Source organism: Pseudorasbora parva, chromosome 19, assembly GCF_024679245.1.
Source record: "Pseudorasbora parva isolate DD20220531a chromosome 19, ASM2467924v1, whole genome shotgun sequence".
NCBI classification, from domain to species: Eukaryota; Metazoa; Chordata; class Actinopteri; order Cypriniformes; family Gobionidae; genus Pseudorasbora; species Pseudorasbora parva.
The window spans coordinates 35,195,062-35,220,311 of NC_090190.1; the positions used below are offsets into that span (position 1 = coordinate 35,195,062).

The 25,250-nt window shown below is 37.7% G+C and overlaps 1 protein-coding gene across 3 annotated transcripts in view; it reads left to right on the forward strand.

Annotated features, from left to right (window-relative positions):
• Nucleotides 1-25,250, forward strand: part of pvrl2l (PVR cell adhesion molecule related 2 like) — a 197,728-nt gene that overhangs the window by 95,755 nt on the left and 76,723 nt on the right. For 2 of the 3 annotated variants that reach the window (XM_067426582.1, XM_067426585.1), the window contains exon 7: nt 10,253-16,806. The exons of the other annotated variant lie outside the window; for it this stretch is intronic. In XM_067426582.1, the coding sequence (XP_067282683.1) occupies nt 10,253-10,800 (548 nt within the window). In that variant the 3' untranslated portion in view covers nt 10,801-16,806. Of the gene's footprint in view, nt 1-10,252; nt 16,807-25,250 lie in introns of those variants that run through there. 3 annotated transcript variants of the gene reach the window in all.

Below are 25,250 nucleotides of genomic sequence, written 5' to 3' on the forward strand. Positions count from 1 at the left end.
CGCTGAACAACTGAACTGCTGTGAGCTCTGAGCGGCTGAAATAAGCCAATCAGAGCAGACCTCAACATTAATATTCATGACCCTTCCAAATAAGGCAAAAACAGAGCATTACATCCTAGGGACAATTTATAGGGTTGTGAATGGACCTGTAAAACTGAATCTGGACAATTTTTGCCCTTAAATAAGACACATACCCTCTATTTAGATATCAGAGAACAATTTAACATATTGTTTAAACTCATTCTAGGGCACCTTTAAAGTTGGATATACACATATGTTGAACTTTATCTCCGTATTAAGAGAGGTTCCCGAATCTCAATTGTTATTTTTTTTATAAAATGAATGGAGAATATTTTATATTTATCCGTGGGTGCTTGGCCATAGATCAGCGCCCATGCTTCTAGTTGACTTTTGAATAAACATCTAAAAACACACTTCATCTTTTAATGATGACTTTTGGTTCCTCCGGTCCTGAATATGTGGTTGTGTACTCGATCTGATTTGATGTATTCCCCCTCTCAGAGCTTTCATATCATATCAAACAGTTGTTCTGGCACTTGCGCTCTTACCTGTGGCGTCTTCAGCCTTGCGGTGTGAAAACAATGTCTGAAACTCAGCATGTAAGATAAGGCGAGGGAAAGACCTCAGTCGACTGACACCTAGATGAAGCTTATCACCGCGGCTTAGCAAGAGAAAACCGAGACAAAGGAAGAGGCAAAGAGAGGGCGAGGAGATATCACCCGGCTAACATTAAGTGAAATGTCAGAAAAGTGGGCTGCCAAGATTACCTGGCTCTTAGCCCACACCGTCCATCATTAGGGCTCATTACAGACTCTCCGAAACCCTAGAGCTCACCGCAGAAACACGAGGGCTCACCAGGGTTGCCTTTTTCTTTGCTTTGATCAATTACAGAATAAAAAGGAGGCTTTCTCTGGGTCTTGCTTTTGGCTGCCTTTCTGACCTGGATGGATTCTAATGATTTATTGGGCTTTCCTTAAATAAGCAATGGATTAATGATTCATGAAGAGCATTTAAGTATTTATGAACATTATTAGACATTTAGAATCCAAGATTTAATTATGCATTCTTTTAATTAAAATGTTGTACAAAAATCGCATTTCTTTTTAAACAACGATAAATTGACTATCAAAGCTGTTTCGCGAAGTTTTTGATGCATCGCTTGTGCAATCCACCCTAGAAGTACAGCTCGGAGGGCTTTAAAGATGTATCAAGCGATGCATCTCTGCGTCTGAATCAATGGAGGCTTACTTAAAAGCAGCGTTTTTACTGATCCGCTCCTTCATTCTCTCTCAGCATTTCCGTACACATGTCAGAGTTTAGAATCTGCCACGCCGCTTATACCGATGCTTTAATGTTCAAAAACTGAATGCACGCCGTGCCTAGCCAGATGGAACTGGCTGTGATTTTTCATAAACATTTAGTTTTCAGACTCTCATCACTCCTCTCGATTTTCTTTGGGAGAGTAGTCTTCTTTTCTGAGTGAATTATGAGGAGCAGCCTGTCTGAAATGGGACAATGGCACATTTTTCACGAATTTCTCATGGATACTAACGCTGATGTGATGGCGGATGCAATGAACTGTTGAAAAATCATTAAAGGATATTTTTTACAGCTTAGCTGTAGTTAGCCTGGCTTAGCTGAGTGATTTCTTCTGCTTCCACAGTCCTGTTATCTGTCATTATTCGTCATTACCTGTACCTTCTCTCTAATAAACTTGTGCTCTGCACGAAGAGCTGGCCGACAAATGGATCTTGATATGTTCCAACCTTTTGATGATATTCAATATATATCTCAATTCAAAAGTGTGTTCATATTTTACTCAATCAGAGGAGCTGTCATTGCAACCATACAGCCAATTCGATTCAAAACACGCGATCTAAAAAGTGAAATACTAGAAGTCCAGTTAATAATATTTGTATTTATAACTCCAGACTCGACATTCTCTTGAAGATTCTTTTTATTTATTAAACAACAAACAAAGCAATATTTTTATTAAATATTTCAGCGTAGTGATGCAAATGACGCAAAGTGAGTTTTGATTTGGAGAACGTGTGTGTGTGTGTGTGTGTGTGTGTGTGTGTACTTGTTTATATTACATTGTGGGGAATGTGTGTGTGTGTGTGTATGTGTGTATCAGGGGCTTTTCCAAGGGAGGCAGTGTCTACTCAAAAATACGGATGAGAAAATAATGGATATTACAAAAATAAAACATTGCAAATATCTCTCTCTTAATACGACTTTCTTGCCTCTCCTGAGCCTAAATACCCCCTCCCCCCCAAAAAAAAGCATATGGTGGGTTTGATGGGGGTAATTGACAATTAAAGGGGGATGTCATGCCTCCATCGCACTATGATTGGATATGATCGGTTAAGTTGGATATGATTGGTTTGTGCAATAAATCCCGCGTCTGTTTTCGTGCATGTTCTGGATTCAGGCGATGGCGCTAATGAGAGAATAATTAAAAAGTAAGTAAACAACCTTTCACCACTTTGTCACTTCAAAATCAAACTTTAAATGGCCTGAAAACACGATGATTGTGGGAGGTTTCTGTGAGTGATCAGCTTTGGGGAAATTAAAGGTACACCTTTGTGTCTGTGACCAGTGTACAATGTTAATGAAAATCGGTTGACTGTTTCACGAGTTCACACTTAGATTAAATGAAATAGAGTAAAGATTACGCGTATTTGGCGTGCTGTCCGGAGAAGGGCCCGATTTTTTGGCCTGAATTAGTGCTCCACTTGTGTTTAATTATCTGACATGCTGCGCCCGAAATTTCTCAATAAAACATCACTAAAAATAAAAGCTGAACATTAGTTCACAAATAATATATTGTTTAAATTGTTACTGATTTAAATAATTATTTTGGAATAAATGTACAAATGTGTAGAAACAATAACTTGGTGAAATCTATACTTGGTTTAATAAATAGAACATTACGTATAGTTTGTGTAAAAATACAAAATAGAATTGTATTTGGTCTATTTTTTATGTAATGTCTATTTAACCAGAAAAATTAAGAGTAATAGGGACATAAATTATGTATGTAAAATATACATGTGTGTGAGTATATGTATGTATTTATGTATTTATGTGTGTGTGTATGTATGTATATGTGTATACACATACATACATACATACACACACACGTATATATGTGTGTGCATATGATTTATGATTCATCACCTAACCCAGTTTTTGCATTTTTTGACATTTTTTTGAAATCTCGTGTTTGACCCAGGACCTGGCGAGGTTGCAAGGTTTTTCCTTGTTATCCGGGTGTTGTAATCCACTCAGCCATGCTTACACCCGGCTCTTTGATGTACAGTGCACATGGTGACTTTAGCAGGACAAAAGAAATCAAGATAGGCACCCTGGGATTATTGCCTGCCACAGATCGAAACGTACATGTCAGAAATACCATCCTCCTCCAGAGAAGCTCTACCGCTCCACGCTCTTTAAGCCGTCAACCCCGTGTGCGTGTGTGTGTGTTCTAGCACGGAAACAAGTGTCTCTGACAATAGGGATATTAGGATCTGCTCAAAGCCCAATTATACATTGAAATCTGTTGGATTTAACACTTTCTAGCAAGCGTTGCACATGACCTAGTGATGTACGCACTTTATGCATCTCTAAACTAAGACTTCTAGGGTTTTTCAAGTAATTACCTTGTGTAGAACTCAACTCTTTGGTCCGTCAGCCCGTAGGACACTTCCCTGTATCACTTTTGGCAGCACCATTAGTGGTCACCACGTCACCTGTCAGTTAGCCCAGGCTGTAGGAGGACAGCAAGAGATGTTGGTGTAAGCTGAACGTACATGTGCCCTGAGTTCTCCAATAAATCAATACAGGACGTGTGGGACTCCGGAAAGGAGGGGCCACCGCAGGCCACGGCTGAGATTTGAGCCTATCCTTTAAAGTCAAAGGAAATGCGATCTGTCTGTGTTTGTTCCATCCATCATCCCTTTCCTTTTTATACTGCCAAAAATCTGTGTATTTTAGCTCAAATAAATTAGAATGTAATGATCGCACTCATGCGGTGCATGTGCAGATCGCTTTGGGTAGGCTGTAGTTGTGTGATTGATTGCTTCCATAGCAGTTGTAGTTCTACCTGGGGTAGTTGTTGTGTTATTTTATAAATGGGAACCATTTATAGTTGAGTGGAAAGTGGACGCATTTGTGGATTCTCGGTATAGAGCTCTGCTGAGCTCAGTTTGTAGAGTGTCAAGTAGTTTCTACCTACAACCTATAAGTTAGAAAAACATGAATAATGACAGAAATCACTACCCTGAATGGTCTAATCACACTTAGCGTATACTTGTGCCTTAAGAAAAGAGCCATCTTGTTGTTGAAATAAGCATTAGTTTATTAATTATTCCGGGAAACTGATGATGCATCATTTGGAGAACTTGCAGATGCATATACTGTCCAACATTCAAAGAGTGCAACAGTCAGGTTCCGTCAGTTAATTTTCTGATTGGTTTCTAATGATGAAACCTTTATATAGACAGTTAAACTGTGAGCTCCAAGTTTGTAAATTCATGGCATATGCTTTAGTTGGAGCCATCAGTTTGTATCAGTGCAACCTATTTTTTATAGAATCGCATAACCGTGTGATTCCTGGTGGAAAAACTACATTACCCACGATTCTGTAAAGATAATTCCATCAATCACAGTGAGCAAATCACAGCAAAAGATCTCTATAGTGAACGCCCGCTTTCATAAAGCACCATGAATTACTGTACGTACTGAAGTCTGTCTCTAAAACAACTTTGTGTGTGTGTGTGTGTGTGTGTGTGTGTGTGTGTGTGTGTGTGTGTATATATATATATATATATATATATATATATATAGACATGTATATACAGTACAGGCCAAATGTACACATTACTATCTGTAATGTTTTTGAAAGAAGTTTCTTCTGCTCATCAAGCCTGCATTTATTTGATCAAAAATACAGAATGGTTTTCAATATTGTGATATATTATTACAATTTAAAATAATTGGTTTTCAATTTATTATACTTTAAAGGTGCCCTAGAATGATTTGAAACAATATGTTAAATTGTTCTCTGATATCTATATAGAGGGTATGTGGCTTATTTAAGGTCAAAAATTGTCAAAATTTTTAAAACTGTAAAATACAGTTTTACAGGTCCATTTACAACCCTATAAATTGTCCCTAGGATGTAATGCTCTGTTTTTGCCTTATTTGGAAGGGTCATGAATATTAATGCAGAGTTCTGCTCTGATTGGCTGTTTCACTCCACTGCTGCTCAATGACAGCTAACACATACCATCCATCATGGCAATGATTTTACAATGATAGCTTCTTAACTTTGAATCACGAACTGGGTAGCGCGTAAATACCCATTACTTGTTTGTACAGTAATGTTATAGTTTGACTGTTGTGTGAGCTACTTGGAGTTTCCAATTGTTACTTTAGCATCTTGCGTTGAATCTAGACAATACAGGGGATATTATTGTAATGTTGTCTTACTAAGAAACTTTCAATTTAAACCGAAATGGGTTCAACAGTTAATAAGTGGATAAAATCACTACTAACTGCTTGCAGGAATACGGTTGGAATCGGCCCTTTCTTCAGTATCAGACAGACACTGAGCGAATCCTGCTATATGGCCCCAGGTTAGAAAAACTCTCCGTGGTGAAATGGGCCAAGCAAACGAACAACTTTGAATTAAATTGTTGCGGTAGCCGATTGTAAATAAACATCAACCATGACTGTTGTCATTGTTTATCTGTGGGAAGGCTATGAAAAGTCCTGCACAGCCTGGAACATGACCTCTGTGATGATCTGCCGTTTTCGCTATCGTTGCGTGACGCTTGTTTATCTGCTGAACTCCTGGCGGCTGCAGTTCCACCTGAAAATGAACATGGGATGACATGCAAATTTTGGGGGCGTACATATTAAGGATCTCAGCGATTTCGTCACAGTTGCCGTTATGTTAAAAATAGCCTGTTTTTCGTAGTGTTTTTCACAAACAGATTTACATATGAAGGAGGAGGCAATGGTGTTTGAGACTCACAGAATGTGATGTCCATATACTGAACTCTTGTTATTTAACTATGGCAAGGTTTATGACATTTTTCATTGTCATTCGATCATTGACATTAAATGATCATTTATTTTTGTGATGCAAAAATTTTCAGGATCATTCCTCCAGTCTTCAGTGTCATATGATCCTTCAGAAATCATTTAATTATGAGGATTCATTTTCAAAGTTGGAAACAGTTCTGCTGCCTAATATTTTTTCATTTTTTATAATACTTTGATGAATAAAAAAGGGGGGGGGGGAAGCAAATGTTTTAAAAATAGAAATCTTTTGTAACAACAATATACACTACTCAGTAATTTGGGGTCAGTCATTTGTTTCTTTCTTTTTTTGAAATAAAATAGTTTTTTTCAGCAAGGATGTGTTAAATTGATACAAATTTATAGTAAAGGAGATATATATTATTTGAAAATAATATAATATAAGTTTTTATTTTGAATAAATGCAGTTCTTTTGAACCTTTTATTCATCAAATATATTAGGCAGCAGAACTGTTTCCAACACTCATAATAAATCCTCATATCAGAATGATTTCTGAAGGATCATGTGACACTGAAGACTGGAGTAACAATCCGGAAATTTCAGCTGTATTTTTGATCAAATAAATGCAGGCTTGATGAGCAGAAGAAACCGCTTTCAAAAACATTACAAATAGTAATGTGTCCAAACATTTGGCCTGTACTGTATATATATAAGCAACAGATACATACTTTCTCCCACACTCTCTGCTCTTCCACTCAGACACAAACACACACAGTAGGTTATGAACACATACTTACACAGAATTGCGCTGTCAGCGTGGCTCTGATGATTTTATCCGTAAAATAGCTTAGCAACTTAAAAGCTACATGACATTTCTCACTTGCGAGCGCTGTTCTTACAGTTTCATATTAGTAGACGCCGCTGTCGAACACTGTAGAGATGCACAGACCCTGCCTCACGTTGTGACCGCATTACCACCTTGGGTGTGCATTATTTTTTCTAATAAATCAACGGCCCGTCATCAATTATTCCTTTCATAATCAACATCTTTAAATCAAGGTCTGCATTTATTTGATTACAATGCTTCATGGGTATTATAGTTATCTCCTTCATTAAAGCTGTTCTGCACACAGTCTTGTACCTTTGTCTTTTTGTCCTATTTTCCATTTCAATTTTTTTGTTCAAATCAAATTTTTTTTAATATTGTAATTCACCCTGTTACTGGCTGGTTTGGTACATGTTGTAAAATCCTTTATTGAAGATTTTTTTGAAAATCCCTATGAGAAAAATGAATTAAAAATACTGTCACAGCTCAAAAAAATTGAGTGAACAGGTGCTTTTCCACTCTATATATGTGTTAATAAAGTCCTTCAGAATTTGTCATCATATTTTTTTTTTTTTTAGCTCTCTCACATTATTAGCATCAGTATGTGTGCAACCAAGCAACAGATTCCAGCTATGTATGCATACAGGAAAACTGACTTTAATGTCGAACGGTTTTGTAGCATGCCATTAACAGAGTGCGGCAGAATAATAATGCGCTGTAGTTATGGTACTTGAGGAGCGTAGCGGACAAGTTAAAGGTCATGAGGGCTGAAGAGGTGCTTTGTTCTCAAGCCCATCAACATTCTTAGACAATAATGACCTTTAACAGCTTCCACAACTCTCTAAGGTTCGCTCTCAATGTGTAGGAACTCAGTGTTTTTTCAATAACACTCATAAAGAGTTAGTATATTTGGCGGCTCAATGTTTTATTAGCCCCGGAGTAGATCAATACTGTGAGACTTTCCTGTTGGCCAAGTGCCATCATTTGCATAACAATATCTTAAATATAACCAAGAAAAGGTTAAGCCCTCACACAGCGGCCTATTAAAAATGTACGGTCGTTAAAATTGAAAACGTCCCAAGAGTATTGCTCTTTTTTTCCCCTTCCTTTTGAACAAGAACAGTCAAGAGGTAACAAGTCAGTTGTTCGGTTGTACTCAGAATCACGGTGAAGGGAAGCTGTATCTCTCCGCAACCCACCTTTGTCTTTTGTCTCGGTCTCAGAGCTAGATGGCAACCGTAGGGTTCACGGATACTGTCTGCCAGGCCAATGAATAATGGATCCTGAGCTGTGGCATCTGGCAGAGATAGCGACAGGAGAGTAAGGTTAAGAGAGATTGGGGATGTTAGCCGGTTGTGTAGTTGTGTGTATGTGTGTGTATGTGTGAGTCTTAGTCTCACACACGAGCCTGTTTTCAGTAGAAGCGGAGCTTGAAGAGACTTTAATGGCAGTGGACTGAGAGGCACGGCGAAATGGAACAGGGTATCCTAAGAAAGAGCTCTTTTAGCACCTCTCTATCTCCCAGGATAAAACAAACCAGCAGAGGAGTGAAGGAAAAGGGGAAAAAAAAGTGTGTGGGAGAGGGAGCGACTGTATGCTTGTTATATTGCAGGAATATTAAGTCGTATCCAAATTGTGTGGGAAGAAATTTAATGTACGTGTACATGTTTGCACATATATTTTCATCAGTAGTCTACTATTCAGTCTTTTTATGAAACGCTTTTCAGTAGTTCTGGAGGCCGTAGTGCGAAAGCGAACATGAGCAGAAACTGCATGATTTTTGGGAAAAAAAGCCTCTTGACTTGTTTCTAGTAGGCTGAATCCATAATGACTTAAATTGTCATGGTAACGGGGGAAATTGCAGGAGGTTGGAATTGGTGATTGCTTGACCGAGAGCCAGGCATACGTTTTGAGAAGTTTGCATGCTATGTGGCCTTTGAATTAAACAAAACAGAAGGCTTCAGTTGTGGTGTTTGCTTAGGCTAGGGTCACTGTTTTTCTGACCCTCATAATTCTATTCAGACCAATTTTATTCAACAATAAACAGTAAGTTAATATTGAGTCATTTGCATTTGCAACTATTGTTGTTTCGCTAGTTCTAAATGAATCCACAGTGGGATAATTGAGAGTCTCCTAGCAACACATACACTTTGCAACTATACGCCTCGATCAATAAATATTTCAATTGATTCAGAATAATAATTCTTAAGTTTGTGAGTCTTTTTGAATGATTGAAACTCTTGCACTGGTATAGAGCTACCCTGTAGATGTTCAGTGGCACTTAAATTGAGCGTCTTGCTGAGGAAAGTGTGCTCTTGTATTTAAGAGTAATTTAAGGGACCACTTAGCAATACCTTGGAACCTATAAAACCTTAGCATTGTAGCAAAAAGCTTCGCCCTTACAACCATCACTTATTTTTCCAGAATCTAGCTGTTTTTATATTTGTGAGCTTGGTATACTTTTAATCCATTTTAACTTCTTACAAAACCTCAAACTCGTGCACTTTTTCCTAGTTCTGTTGCTTTGCATTTTTATAAGGTTAGCTATATGAGCAGAGTTTGTAATATATTGACTTGTGTAATACAGTAATGTAACCAAAATCAATGCAGTGGACTTGGAAAGCACTATTACTGTTCTAGAAGTTGCATAGACAGGCCCAGTCAGACAATTTTTGATTAAATCAGACTGTAAATATAATTACTCTTGACTTCACCACTTGCGTGTGTGTGTGTGTGTTTGTGCATATATATATATATATATATATATATATATATATATATATATATATATATATATATATATATATATAAAATCACTTTCTGTCCAGACTACCTCAGCAGCACATTCCATGCAGGCCCTGTGGGTTGCAGCATGAAATGGGGCTAATCCTTCCTGAAGCAGGTGTTCCTTTAGTGTTTGTGAGTTGGACACATTATCGGGAAGTTGGTGGGAATGCACAGACTGACCAACTAGCTGATGTTAGCTGGAAGTCTGCGTTTCCAGCATAAGTTAGGATTTTTCCTCTTTGCATGACTATACTGACATAATCTTTACATCCCTTCTCCATCTGTGTGTTCCTCTTTCTTACTCTCTATGCGTGTAGTGTAATTTCACCCGGTCAGCTCCCGAGCGTAGAAGGAACGGACATTTGTGGGTTGTTTTCTTGACTCGAGAACCGAGAGCGGATCCGGCAAAATTGGCTCACACCATAGGACTTGTAGCTGGGAACTGGGGGCAGCCAAAAACCATTTCACAGTCTAAACTGAACCAAATCGTACACCATGTATGGTGAAGAATAGCTCCCACCACCAAGCAGCAACTTCCTCACATGTGCCCCTCCCCTCCTCTGCAGAGTCGACTGAAGACCCGTCCAGTGCAGGCGTGGTGGCCGGAGCCATCCTGGGCAGCTTCTTGGCCCTCGTTTTGGTCGGCGCGCTGGTCACCGTGTTAGTGATGCGAAGTCGTCGACAGCAGCATGGATACCCGGGCGACGGCGAGCAGGGCGCTTACGGCAACAAAACCCGGCTTTTCGGAGGAAAGAAGGCCAGTAAGAACGGCACAGGAGCCAACAACAACGGCCCGATCTACACGTACCGCGAAAGTGAGCCGGGAGCCCTGACGGAGAAATGCAACGAGTTCCCTCACATGACCGCCAGCACGCCGACCGCCCACGACATCCTGCTGAGCGGCGAGCTGAATGAAGCGGAGCGCAGGAAGTTCGACGCCCTGAACGACAGCTTGGAGGAAGAGGAAGAGGACGAAAGATACGACCGTTTCAGCGGACTGCCGCCCAGCTACCAAATCCACCGGCACGAGGACGAGTGCGCCCCTTACCTGGACGACGACATGGAGTCTCAACGAGACGGGTCAATCATCTCCCGGACTGCCATCTATGTCTAGAGGAAGCAGATAATACACCTGACTGATATTTACTTGACCTTTTGAAACAAAGACGGAAACTTGCCATCGGAGGAGTGGAAGCAGAATGGTTAATGTCACATCTGTGGATGAAAAGACCCATTATCAAGTAGAAAACATTCCTTTTGCTCCACTCGCGATGCGTACTTTGAATGCAAAATAAGAGATATCATAAGTGATTTGATTGTCGTGTAACTGTAACCTGTTGTCAACGCCCGTTCTAGTCGGAATCCATCCTTCTGTGGTTCTTTCACTCCCATGAGCACAATACTCAAGTAGGCCCTTTGAAGGGAACAGAAAGCCTTGTGATTGCCCATACAGGGTTGTCAATGCTACGTTGCGACAGTGGCTCAGCAAGCTGTGACCCAGAAGCTAAGGCCGCTCTCACCATGTTTTATACAGCTTCTTTTATCAAATGCTGGGAATGTCATCTTCGAGAACAGCTGGATGTTTTCCTAGCGAAACAGAAAACAGACAACGCAACGTTCGCTCCAGCATCTGGGTCATTCATCTGTGCCGCCGATCAACTCCAGCAGTGAACGCTTTTACTTCCCCCCCACAAATGTTGCTCTCCCTCTTTAATCGGATGTCTTGTTACGCTAAAGGAGTTTTCTGAATCACTCAAGGAGTTCCAGGCGTAATAGTGTTTTTTTTTTTCCTCTTCGTACTCTCCTGTCAGCCTCTGCAGTTTGTTTCGGGCCATGTTTAATTCAGAGAGTGTTGTGCATTAGCCATGTGTTTTGGGCTGATGCATGTTTTTTCCCACTCTGATTAATCCAGTTATATCAAAACCATAGAACTGCAGACAGGAGCGCACGGAACGCCCACAGCTTCTCGCGTTAGCACGAATCCTTCCTGGAGGAAATAGGCTTGGACTCTGTTGTTTTGCCTGTGAACTTGGCTACAACAGATTAAGTAGATTAATGCACATCGTAGATCTGTGGGAAAGGCGGGGCCTTGAGAGAAACGCAACTGATGTGCCTTTGAGCGTGGGATTATTTGGACAGCGAAGCGCGGACGGACCCCAGCATGGTCCGTTAAGCCAGGCGGCATATGTTGCTAGGTTCAGCGGAGTCCACGGTCTTGAAAAGCTGCCAGCTGCGAAAAAAGGTCAAGGGACAAGGCGCTCTCACCGTATGTTCAGCAGCGAGATTAGGCCACTCACTTTACCGCATCCCTCTAGAGCGGCCCGGTGGTTTGTTTTGATGCCTCACGCGTAAGCCGACTTTTTTTTTAAATGACAAAAGAAGACATTTTGTCAACTGTATGTGTGCAACCGTAACAGTGTGCATCCAGATGTGGATTAATTTGTCTCCCGGTGTCGGCGAATGCGTTTTGCATAATATCAAGCAGCTTGTATGTATGCTTTGGCGGTGCTTTGAATTACTTGAGCCGTGACTCATTCATCCTTGGTTTCACAGCACTGAGACTTCGGTGGAGGGAGGTTAGAGCGATAATGACAAAGAAGCAACACACTCACCAATGCGACGCTACCCAGAAAGAACTCTGCATCCAGCAAAGCAGATATAGCATGAGTAATTTGGAGATTATACTATCTGGACCCAGTGACTGTAAAGACAGCAGTTACTCTAGCCTACAGTGTTCACCCACGCTGCAGACTTGCAAGGTTGTTAATTTTTTTTCCCTCCCTAAAGCTCCTCAAGTTGCATCACTGCACTGAAAAATAAGGATGGGAAAGCTACTTTTCTGAGAGCTTCTCAGGCCTTGAAATTTTTCCGACGGAAAAAAAGAAGATGCAGAGAGAGAGAAAACGGGGAGCTTAATGCGTCAGTCAATGTTGTGTTGTTTGCAATAGTAAAGGTATTAACTTTACCCGTTTAGTTATGAAATTGGAGTCGATGTCGGGCGGATTCATGCATTCAGAGAGGCCTGTGATGTCTTGTGAGTTACTGTGCTGAGACGACTGTTGTGAACATTTGACTTTAAAATGCTATTTGAGACTTGAGAATACTAAAAGAGCAATGTTGCCAAATCATGTTTTCACAACTCTTAGTATTCGTGTTTTAATAGAACCTTTGGTTGAACTTTTCTGAATGTTACTATAGAATAATCGTATTAAGGGTTAAGATGTGATGCCATGTTCTCATTTGCACAATCCCAAGGCAACATAATGGTTGATTATTGAAATAATTGGGTGAATATCACAAAATAGGTCAAGAATATGTCTGGGTCACATTTTACTGCAGAATCTAAAGAAATAATTAAGTAACTTTATTTGACATAAAGAAAATTAAGTCACATATATGCTTTTTATACTGATCTAAATGTAAAGAATCAGGCTGTCAAAGTGATTAATCGCATCTAACATAAAAGATGTGTTTATATAATATATGTGTATATATAATGTATGTTTGTATTTGTACACGTATACACACACACACTTATATAATATACTGTATATGTAAATGTAATATATATACACACATATATTGTATAAACAAACATATGTTTGATGCGATTAATGATGATTAATCGATTTGACAGCATTTATACACAGACACACACACACACACAGTCAAACCAACATTAATTCAGACACCTTCAACATTTTCTCACATTATCTCTATTGTAAGATATGTTTATTCGCTATAGTTTAGAAAACGTTAATAAAATATGACAAAAACTCAGAGTTAAACTGTGTCAGACCATTCATCTCGATAATGTCAGATTACTTTGATAGAAAGGTATGTAATTGATTTCAATCAAGCAATCTGCTGTTCAATTCAAGTACAATTTCGGTCAATCGCTGACCAAGCAAAGCTTCATTTAGTTCAGTCTGTGGTGTAAAAGGTCACATTAGCAATTAAAGAAAAAACACTGATGAACGTGGTCAGGTCACAGTGTCTGAATAATTTTGGGCCCAAATGTTTATCAATTTTACCGGTAGTCCAATGTATGAATACTTTTTGGGCATACTATGTCACAGGTTACTTTATTTTGCTATCCTGGTGTCTGAATATTTTGCTGGTTTGACAATATATTAAACTTCATTACAATTTTTATTAAAAATTAATTAAATATTATGATGATTTATGAAAGCATTGGTTAGATTGTCAAGAATATAATGGCATAATGCAAAACAGACACCATATATTTATGTAACCACGAACTAAATTGTGTTGCTGTTTGATTTTGAAGTGAAATATGACCTGGACTTCGCCTGGTTATCGTTTGGAGATGAAAGATACCATCATCTATCCACGTGTTCTCAATTTAATAATAAAACAAAAAAGTATGTTTTGATAAGTTGATGTAAGTGCCTTCTGGGATGTGTTTTTAGGGTTGGAGGCTTGCCACAATTCATGCGATGTTGAAATCCCTATATATTGTAAACGAATGCCAGACTTAAAGACTGCAATCAATCAACAATATTAAGGAAAGAAGAAAAACAAGACTGCCTGAGCAACGGCAAATTGCCCCCACGTGATGATCCTTAATTGCTCCACATTATGGTGCAAGTCATTATTAACTCATCAGCTGTGGATGTCATCCCGAGCTGGTTTAAACGTGTTATTCATTCGCTCTGAATGTTGTGTCGTGTTGTCAGGTTGTGACACTATGGACCGAGCGCTGTTGCCTGGCATCAGACTTCCTGTTTCTTTTGTGTAAAAACTACAACTGTCCACAGTTTCATATCACATCACGTAACTGCTGTACTACAACAAATCTGTTGATACTTGTGAGAACGATCTATACTCTCTTCTTTTTGTTTATCTGTTTAGTTTGTTATATACTATGGATGGAAAACCAGTGTTATCCTGTGAGGTTTTGATGGTGTGTATTATGACGTGACGTGTCCTGTGTGTGAGATATATATATACTGTATATGTATGTATTTATCATCAAGAAATCCAGCGAGAGGAGCGTGTTATTTATCGGTACTGTAAATAACAGATGTAGTGGTCAGTAATGGCCGACACCAAATATAAGCAGAAGTAGTTTCATAGCCCAGAGTAGACGAGAATAACCTCAGCTGCCTTGAGTCCGGTGATTTCGACAGGCGGGAATACTGCGAGTTCAGCAGATGTAGCCTCCCCGACGCACACTAGTTAGTAACTGGCTCGCGGCCTGTGTTGAAAGTACAGTACAGATTGACATCCGCACACAAACTTTTTGCACTGACAACTTTTTGCTCTCTCACCTCTCACCATGACAAGACGTCAGCACGCATGCACTCACTCGACTGTAGCGGGTGGATCTCACACACACACACACGTGTCCTGGTCATACGGCATCCGTGACTCAGAGGAAATCATTCCTGGAAATATAAGAACCATTTCAAAATGTGTAACCGTCTTAATTGTATTACATTTGTTTTATTTCATTTGAATGTTGCTTAAATGTAAAAATAGTTTATTCAAAATATAAAATAAAAGTATAACACTTCAAAATGAACTCAAGTAAAATGTTTCAATGGGGCAAATAATTCACATTTTATTTGAGTTAATTCTGTGATTTATTTTTATGTTATATTTTTCAATATTTCAATGATTATATGCATTTTTATGAAAATAATGGCCCTACGCATAGCAAAGTATACCCCCCCCCCTCTTTTTTTTTATATTGGGCTGAAATATGAAATCTTAAAAGTCAAGGAAATTCATTAATTTTATTACATTTTATTTAATCCCAATATTATTTACATTTTTTAAAATATTTATTTAAAATATTAAATACAAACAAAAAATCACTTCAGAATTAAGTCAGGTAAGATGTAAATGTATTAATAGTATTTTTATTTAATATTTTGAAGAAATATTATACATGTTAAAGAAAGTATGCATGATTTTTATGAAAACTATGGTAAATCATAATGGTCCTATAAATAGCAAAATAATATTTTTCTTTTCATACTGGGCTGAATATCTTGTGCATTATTTTATCCTGACTAATGATCTTAATTTTATTACAGTTTATTAATCAGAACATTTAAATGTTTATTAAAAAATAAATCACTGCAAAATTAACTCATGTTTAAAGATGTAAACGGTGGTATTGTATTTATTTTTATTTTATATTTAGAATTTTTTTTAAATCCAGTATTTCAATGATTATGGTAAAGAATTTGTGCGTAATTTTCATTAAAATAATGGTACAGTGCTAAAAATCATAATAATCCTATAAATCGCCTTTTGATGTTGGGCTGAAATATGAACCAGGCATGTTTTTTTTTGTGAGATTCGCCCTCAAAGCACACACTGTGTCCATCCAGGATTTATTCTCGGCAGTTAAAAGCGGCGCAAGAAACTATTACGCTGACATACACCAGTATTATCCTGTTTAGTAAAAGACATTATCAAGATTCATATTAGTTTCCCCTGCTCCTCGCCGGTCATGGGGTTTTATAACCCTGGAAGACTCCAGATGAAGTGGGAAGCGCCGGGGCAGTAATCCTCTCTGAAAATGGTGCCACAGCGGGCAGAGCACTGCCAGGTTAAAAACCAATGTTTCTGGCATGCAATTACGCAGCCTGTCCGCAACCACTACTCTTAATTTTTGACATCAGAAATGGGTTATGGCATCTCCAGTTTGCATCTGCCTCTAGTCTCAAAGCAACTCGGAGCCATTAGACAAAATTGCGATTCCACACGTGTTTTCCTGGCCTGTTCCCTCTCATCCGCTACTTGTGAATACTATAAATAAATTAGAGAACTAGCAAACACATTACTAATTGATACGCAGCCCTGCATTACCTCCACGCCATTCGGTTGTTTTGCGTTTGGCTTGCTGCTTTTTTTTGTTGTTGTTTTTTTCATTGTTTTCAAGATATTTAGTCTCTTTTAGGGGAAATGGTGCTTTGGCAGCACAGAGATGTTCCACTGATTAACACTTACAGAAACACTCAAACTTGCGTGCCGTGTTTATTTGGAGCGGAAACAAAGCCGTGTACACTTCAAGTCCCAGTTTTGTCCTGTCACATTATTTTTGTATACTGGTTGTAATTAAAACCTGGTGGATTTCTAAGTGCTTCGTCTGACGTATCCGTTTGTTGACTTCACGTTTACTGCGTCTTGTGGTTTGCGAATGAGCTGAGGAGGATGAAGGATGATGATTCACAGCTTACAGCTACTGTAGTCCCCAACTGAAATTGCATTCTGACCCCCGTCTTGACAGCCCAAACTCAATCCTTGAAGGATGTTGGGGTTTTTTTGTACGGCAGGAATAGCATGACGGGCTGCTAAACTCCTCGAGCACATATCCCAAAAAGTGGGTCACATGTTGTCAGCGGGATCGGCGGTGGGATGTGCTCCATTAGAGGTCAAATTGACAGTGAAACTGTAATGCAGTTACACAAACAATATTAACTCAATCCTGTCGTCATATCACTCAGATACATAAAACCACAACCAGTTATAGACGGACATATATATGGGCCGTTCTACAGGACTGGCTCAAATACATTCTGTATTTTTACACAATTTTTTATGTATGTAAATTGTATAATATCCAGGGTACACATTTCTAATAACTGTGCAGTTAATTCTCATATTGTATTTTCAGAAAGTTTTGGGATATTTTTCCTCTCCCCAAATGTGTCACTACTGAAACACAATAATATATTGATATAATATTAATACAATAATAATTTAATAAGAAGGGTTATATTGACCTATTCATATTTTTCTCTACATACATGCATACATACATACATGCATGCATACATACATACATGCATGCATATATACATACATACATATATACATACATACATACATATATATATATATATATATATATATATATATATATATACATACATACATACATACATACATACATACATACATACATACATACATACATACATACATACACACACACACACACACACACATACATACATACAATATGCGATTTTATTAAAAGGTTTCCACAGGTAAATCAAAAGCAATTACAATTTTAACAATATTCCAAGTGTAATTTATGAGATTTGATGTATTTTGAATCCAATCTTTAATTGTAAAAGTCATAACGTTAATCATACTGGTTTCAAAGTTAATGATTCATTCATCTAACACACATTAAAACTACATTTTATGGAATAATAAGTGCTTAATTGCAGAAAAAAAGGTGACCTTTCTTAAATGGATAGTGCACACAAGAATGAAAATGTGATGTTTATCCGTTTACCCCCAAGGCATCCAGGATGTAGGTGTGTTTGTTTCTTCAGTGGAACAGAAATGAAGATTTTTAACTCCAACCGTTGCTCATATAATGGATGTCAATGGGGTGTATTTCTATGAGAGTGAAACACACACAGACATACGAATCCATATTAAACCCTGTGGCTCGTGGCGACACATTGATGTCTTTAGACACGAAACAATCAGTCTCTGCAAGAAACCGATCAGTATTTGTGTTAATTTTTTTTACCTCATATTAGATGAATATGATACGAAAACAATCCAACACACTCCATTGGCTTCGTATTGCGTGAAGCGGTCGCCTTGTCATTTCTGACTTTTAACAAAAAGAACAATGCCTTAAAGCTGATATGTGACAGGGTGTACAGCAAACAAGCTAAAAAACACATAACCAAAAACCCAGAAGTTTTTATAAGCTGTCGACCCCCCCCCCCTCCCCCCCCCCCCCCCAAAAAAAGTGTTTAAGGAGACAAAAGTGGATACAAGGCATTAAGACGAGAAGCATCAGCAGGAAGAATGGGTACATTTTGGGATCCTGACACTCAGTATGTCTCAGTATGTCTACGTGTGCTGTAAACATTTACATCAAATATCCAAATGTCAGTTTTATGTATGATATTTCCTGTCGCTGATGACTTTCCCCCACAGTGTGTATAGTTCTCAGTGTAATATCAGTGTCACGCTCTGTCTCAAGTGCCTGGATCCACTTTTGTTTCTTTAAACTTGTTTTTTTTAGGACGACTGCTAATAAAAACTTCTGGGTTTTTGGTTCTCTCTTTTTTTTTAGCTTGTTTTCTGTACACCCTGTCACATATCAGCTTTTAGACATTGTTCTGCTTTTTGTTATAAGTCAGAAATGACAAGGCGACCGCTTCACTCAATAAAAAGTCAATATTAAAGGGTTAGTTCACCCCAAAATATGTTCTGTCTTTAATTCCTCTCCCTCATGTCAGACCTCCGTTCATCTTCGGAACACAAATGAAGATATTTTTGTTGAAATCCGACGGCTCAGAAAGGCCTTCATTGACACCAATGTCATTTCTTCTCTCAAGACCCATAAAAGGCACTAAAGACGTTACAAAGCCACTACAGTGGCTCCACAATCGTTTTATTAAGACACAAGAATCGTTTTTTACGCCCCAAAAAAACAAAACTACAACTTATATAGTGATGGCCGATTTCAAAACCGTTCTTCCTGAAGCTTCAAATTGTTATGTTTCGGATCGCCAAAGAATCAAGAATCACGAGGTCTACGATATGATGGTGAGTTATTAATAAGAATTTTCCTTTTTGGGTGAACTAACCCTTTAAGCTGACTGATATTTTAATTGTTATTGTGGGTTTCAAAAGATAATAGAAGGATCTTACGAAACATCTAAGATTTGAAAAATGAAATGCTTTTTGTGTTTTTGGTTGTGGAAAAGCAGTTTGCACACACTCATGACACACACACACACACACACACACACACACACACACACACACACACACACACACATATACACTGTAAAAAAAATCCCTCTTCAATTTTGTTGGTTTAACTTAAAAAAGTAAGTAACCAGGTTGCCTTAAAATTTTGAGTTTATTGAAATAAAAAAATTGAGTTGATACAATGAAGGAAATTTGTTTAATAAATAGAAACTCAAAATATTATTGAGTTTGAACCACATAAAAAAATTGATAAATCATGAAAATAGCACTATTTGGCATGTTTCACTGCGTCATCAGAAATAAAACACACACAATTACCCAATATGCTTACAAAATCTTTTAATAATCTTTTAATAAAGGTTGTCGAATCTCTAAACATTTTCATTGTATTAACTCAAAATTACCAGGTAACTTTTTTTCTAAATATTTTTGTACAGTGTATATATATATATATATATATATATATATATATATATATATATATATATATATATATATATATATATATATATATATATATATATATATATAAAATAAGCTGTGTTATTTAATTTTGTGGAAACCTATGCATTTTTTAGGATTCTTTGTTTTATTTGAAAGGGGAAAATATTGACAATTTTGATCAATTCAACACAATGCTGAATAGAAGTATTCATTTATTTCCACAAAAAAAATAAAAAATGTAAATAATCATACTAACCCCAAACTTTCGAATGGTATATGTATACAAAAATATATACCTGGCCAAACTGCCAGAGGGTTTCCAGAGGTATCCTCCACCAAGGATGTACACACAGGAATCTCACACCTGTCCCATTATCCTAGACTTGCTAATGGTTTTTGACAAACCTGCCGTCCATTGTGGCCTCGTTCTCATTGAGGACGCGACACACAGCGAGCCTCCCCTCAGCCTTGAGGGCCCACTTCAGGCACCGCATCTGTCGTCTTGACAACGCTCTGCCACTGTTCTGTCGCCACCTCCAGTCTCTCTCATTCCTTCCCTGCACAAGGACGAGAGTCCGCGCGGGGTCGACTCTGCAGTCGCTTACTTTATGAAAAACACTGACTAGGTTTTTGGAGACCTTAAAATAGCTCTGTATTACTGTTTGATAAGGACCTGGGGAAAGGTATAGTACATCACTGACTGCTGTAGCCTCCAAAATAGAGTTATCTTCCAAAAGATGATCTCATGCTGAGATGATTGTCATTATTTAATAACATTACACAACTGGAATTGGAATTCCTGAAGGAGTGCCACATTCGGCCATCTGCCAGGTGCTTTTATCTGTAGAGAACAGATACACAACGGGGTGAATTCAGGTAAATTGGCTTTTTGCCATTTCATTTGATTTGACATTTATATATACAGTGGAGTCCAAGAATCTGAGACCAATCAGCGCTCAACAATAGGAATGGCCTGGAGCCAGTGGGAGAGTGTTTCCAGCCAGCTGACAGGACTGTCACTTATCCCTTCAGGCCACTGCTGCCATGCCACACCAACTTTACCGTCAGTGATTTACAAACAGATAGGCATAAGACCACCAAGATTATCTACACACACACCAAAAACTTTCAAACAGATTTTTTGGGGGGGAGGGGGGGGTGATACTTTTTAAAATATAAATATACACAGCTATGAATATCAATATTGACCAGGCATTTATTAAAACAAGTGTGAAAAGTTTATACCTAAATGAGCTTTTTGTGAAGAAAATTTCACATTTATATAAAAATACCAATTATTATTTCTAGAAAATATTAAAATATGTTAAAAAATGTAAACTTAAAAAAAAAATCTATTTCATATAAATATACACAGCTATAAATATCAATATTGACCATGCAATTATTTTCAATTATTTATTATTAAAACAAGTGGTAATAGTTGAGACAATTTCTATATCTAAATGTACTTTTTGTTAAGAAAATTTCACATTTATAAAATAAAATAAAAAAATTAGTTCTAAAAAATATTTAAATATGTTAAAAATGTCAAATGTTGAAAATGCATCAATCGTATTTTTACGTTTTTTAATAAAAAATTATATTACCAACATAACTACTGTGAAAAGATGAGACAATTAACATAAATTTAAGAATGACAAAAATCATATTAAATGAAAAATATAAATACTGTTTGTAATAAATATAAAGATACATGACTAAAATGATCAATATATAAAATACTACTTAATTGAAATCTACTGTATTTTTGGATATTTTTATTTAAAAAAAATAATACAGCATAACAATGTTGAAAAGTTGAAACAATTAACATGAAATTTAAATATTTTCATCTTAGTACTAAAACAGATGGAGTATACATTTTCTTTTTGTAAAGATATTTTTAAATACATTTTCTTATAAATGTGAAAAATGCGATCTAAAATGATATTACCTGTGAAAAGTTGAAATGATTACCATGAATGTGAGAATTATGTTCTGATTTGCTTTAATTACAGCACTTGGTGTACATCTATATTTACATATATATATTGGATTAGTGATTATATATTATGAAGGATTTAAAAAAGGTGAAATACTATTTATTTCCACGTTTGAATGCTAAAAAACTTCTGTGATTTCAGTCTTGTGAAGCCCATATATATACAGTCAGTGAAGACACCATATTTTATTTAACACAAACTCAAAAAAATCTTTGAAGGAAGTACAGTCTGTTTGATGTGCCGTCCCATTTAAAATTTTAGGTCACGTCCAATGGAAATTTGTGAAATCATTTTTTTCTTCTTCTTTGTTCATGTCATTTAAATATGCCTTTGACTCTGACTGAAGCCTGTAGGTATGAATATGTAAACAAAGTCAAATATATGGCAGACATAGCAGAGCTGATGATTGTTTAAAACGGCTGTTTGGGACGCTTTGGGTGTTTCACGGTTTCCCAGCGAACAAGGAAAAAGCCTAGCTGCTATTGAAATAAGTCCTGTTCAGAAACCCATTTCTCGAGGAATGTCGACCTGCCCTCTTCCTCGCTGCGCTTCTCTTTTAACACACTTTTCCCCGCTGTTTCTCTCAGTAGAGTGTTATTTTTAATGGCACGCTGAGGACTGATAGGCCTCAATTATTCCGTGCGGCCATTTGCTCAGAGCTTTTTGTTTGTCTCACGAATGATCATAGGTCTACGGATTGCACAAAAGTATGGATGCTAAACAATTTCAAAACAATTCGCCAGAACTACTTTTATTCCTAAAGAACAGGGAAGAAAAAAGTGAGATTTTTCTAATTGGAAAGTTTCTCCCCCTTCAGTCCTGTAGCTTGCATCAAGATCTTTTTACCTCTAATAGGAAGAGGGTTGTTCATTTATCTCGGCGCTGCAGTTTTGCAAATTTCCCTTTGAGCCTCGAGAGGAATGAAAGCTCTTTTTAACCAATACCTATTACCTCAGCCATCTGTTCCCTGGGCGTGAAATAATTCACAATTTCTCTGATATTATCTTTTTCATTTCGCCTTGTCATATTCATTTGAATTATTTTATTCCTGTTCTTTAAGTTTTATTCGTTTCACAGTCTTGGTAAATTCACCCTTTTGTGCTCGGGCTCATTATGGTTAACACCCCCACTGGATGTGAGATTTTATTAGTCCTCTTGCCTCCAACCCCCTCGTGGGGTCTTCAGAAATTAAGACATTACCAACCAAACGCTTCATGCTGAACTAATGAGCCACTGAAACATGCCAGTGGGAGACTTATTTTAAATCCAGCCTTTTCACACGACTATTTGCACTCTGTATTAAAGATAAAATGGGCTAAATATTTGTTACTGAAGTTGGCTCGCATTGCACCAAACCTGCTTAGTGAAGCTTGTGCTCTCTGCCGAGCCAAATGTAGACCAACGTCAAACTCTGCACTCTCAGGAAAAAAGGTACAGTGCTGTCACTGGGGCGGTACCCTAAGGCAGTGGTTCTCAAACCTGTCCTAGGGACCCCTCACCATTGCACATTTTGCATGTTCCCTCATCAAACAAACCCAATTCAAGTCTTGCAGTCTCTACTAATGAGCTGATGATTTGAATCAGGTGTGTTAGATGAGGGACACATGCAAAATGTGCACTGGTTGGGGGTCCCCAGGACAGGTTTGAGAACCACTGCCCTAAGGGACAAAAGTGAAAAGGTACATCTTTGTACCTTACTCACCACTAAATGGTACATATTAATACCTTAAAAGGTACATATCAGTACTTTAAGAAGTGTATTAGTACCTTTCCGGTTTTGTACCTTAGGTTACCGTACCAATTACAGCAATGTAAAGTTTTTTCTGACAGTGTGGACCTAATGGGTGGAGCTTAACCTAATTAGGTTGAGGGCGTGGCTATACTTTGGTGCCCCTCCCGTTATGTCCATTGGCTCTCTGCAGAGAGCAGCCCCTGTTTTTTTATTTCACTCATACTTTTATGTAATGTATTGCCGTGACAGATCAAGTCGAGTTGGGAACGTTGAACTGACTGCTGCCATCTGGAGTTTAGATGGACTTGTGGTAAGACAAGAGTGTTATCGTCCATTAACATCAATAATCAATGTGGCGTAAAAGCCATGGCGTAGCGTTTAGCACACATACCTTGACGCTGTATGTAGAACTCATGTGGCATATCCTGATCTCGCCTCATTTCTTGTCCTTTTTTGACTCCCATCAAAAATTAGAGTCACAAAAGTACAAGATTCTAACAGATGTTAAAGTTCATCATTGCAAAGTTTAGGGTTGATAAGACTTTTTATATTTTTTTAGGGAAAAAACAGTAATATTGTAAAGTATTATTTGAAGTTAAAGTAACACTTTTCTATTTGAATATATTTTAAAATGTAATTTATGATGCAAAGCTGAATTTTCAGCATCATTACTCCAGTCTTCAGTGTCATATTCTAATATGCTGATGATTGGCTGCTCAAAAAATAAATAAATAGAAAACATGTATTGTTATTATTATCAGTTTCTTTCAGGATTCTTTGATGAAATGGCACTAAACAATACATTTACATTTATTTGAAACAGAAATCATTTGTATCATTATAATATCTTGACTGTCACATTTGATCAATTTAATCCCTCCTTTCTGAATTAAAGTAATAATAATATATATATATATATATATATATATATATATATATATATATATATATATATATATATATATATATATATATATATATATATATATATATTTAGTGAATGCTTTCATTTTGGAGACATGTTGATCTCTTTGAACTGTGAAAGCTGGATCATCATTACTATGTTGGCTTTTAGTTTCAAATGGAAGAGCTGCTAAATGAAAGTGTTTTTCTGAATGTCCTGAAGGTCTTCCAAGGCAGGTTATTAAAAGCCAGATTAGGCTATGAGTTGGTTTTAGTGCCAGACGTAAACCACCAGAGCAGTCGTAGTTAAGTGTACTGCTCAGGGGCATGACTGTGCTGGACAGATCAGGGCCGTAACCAAATCATCGCCCCTTGCATTTGGCTGACTCTCCCTGCCCGCCAGCACTGGAACTCAAATCCCTCGCCCCTCGGGTTGATGGTGTGGTCTTCCAGCACGCATGACCTCGCCAAGAGGTCGGAGGGCGCATGGGCTGTCTGGCTGCCGTGGTATTGATGTTTTCTAATGGCTTGTCTGTGTCGGCTAATGGAGAGATGGGATTGGCTGTTCCTTAAATCTTATATTTCACTGAGTGTGTTTGTCTGTTTTTTCATGTGCACTGACCTCTTTTTGTTGGACATTGCGTTAAATACAACAAGAGGTTCTTTAGAGGTTCTTGGTAGCATTTTAGGGTAAACAGAAAACCATTCTCTTATGTTCTACTCTACTAGGGTTCTGCCTGTTCTCCCCCTTGC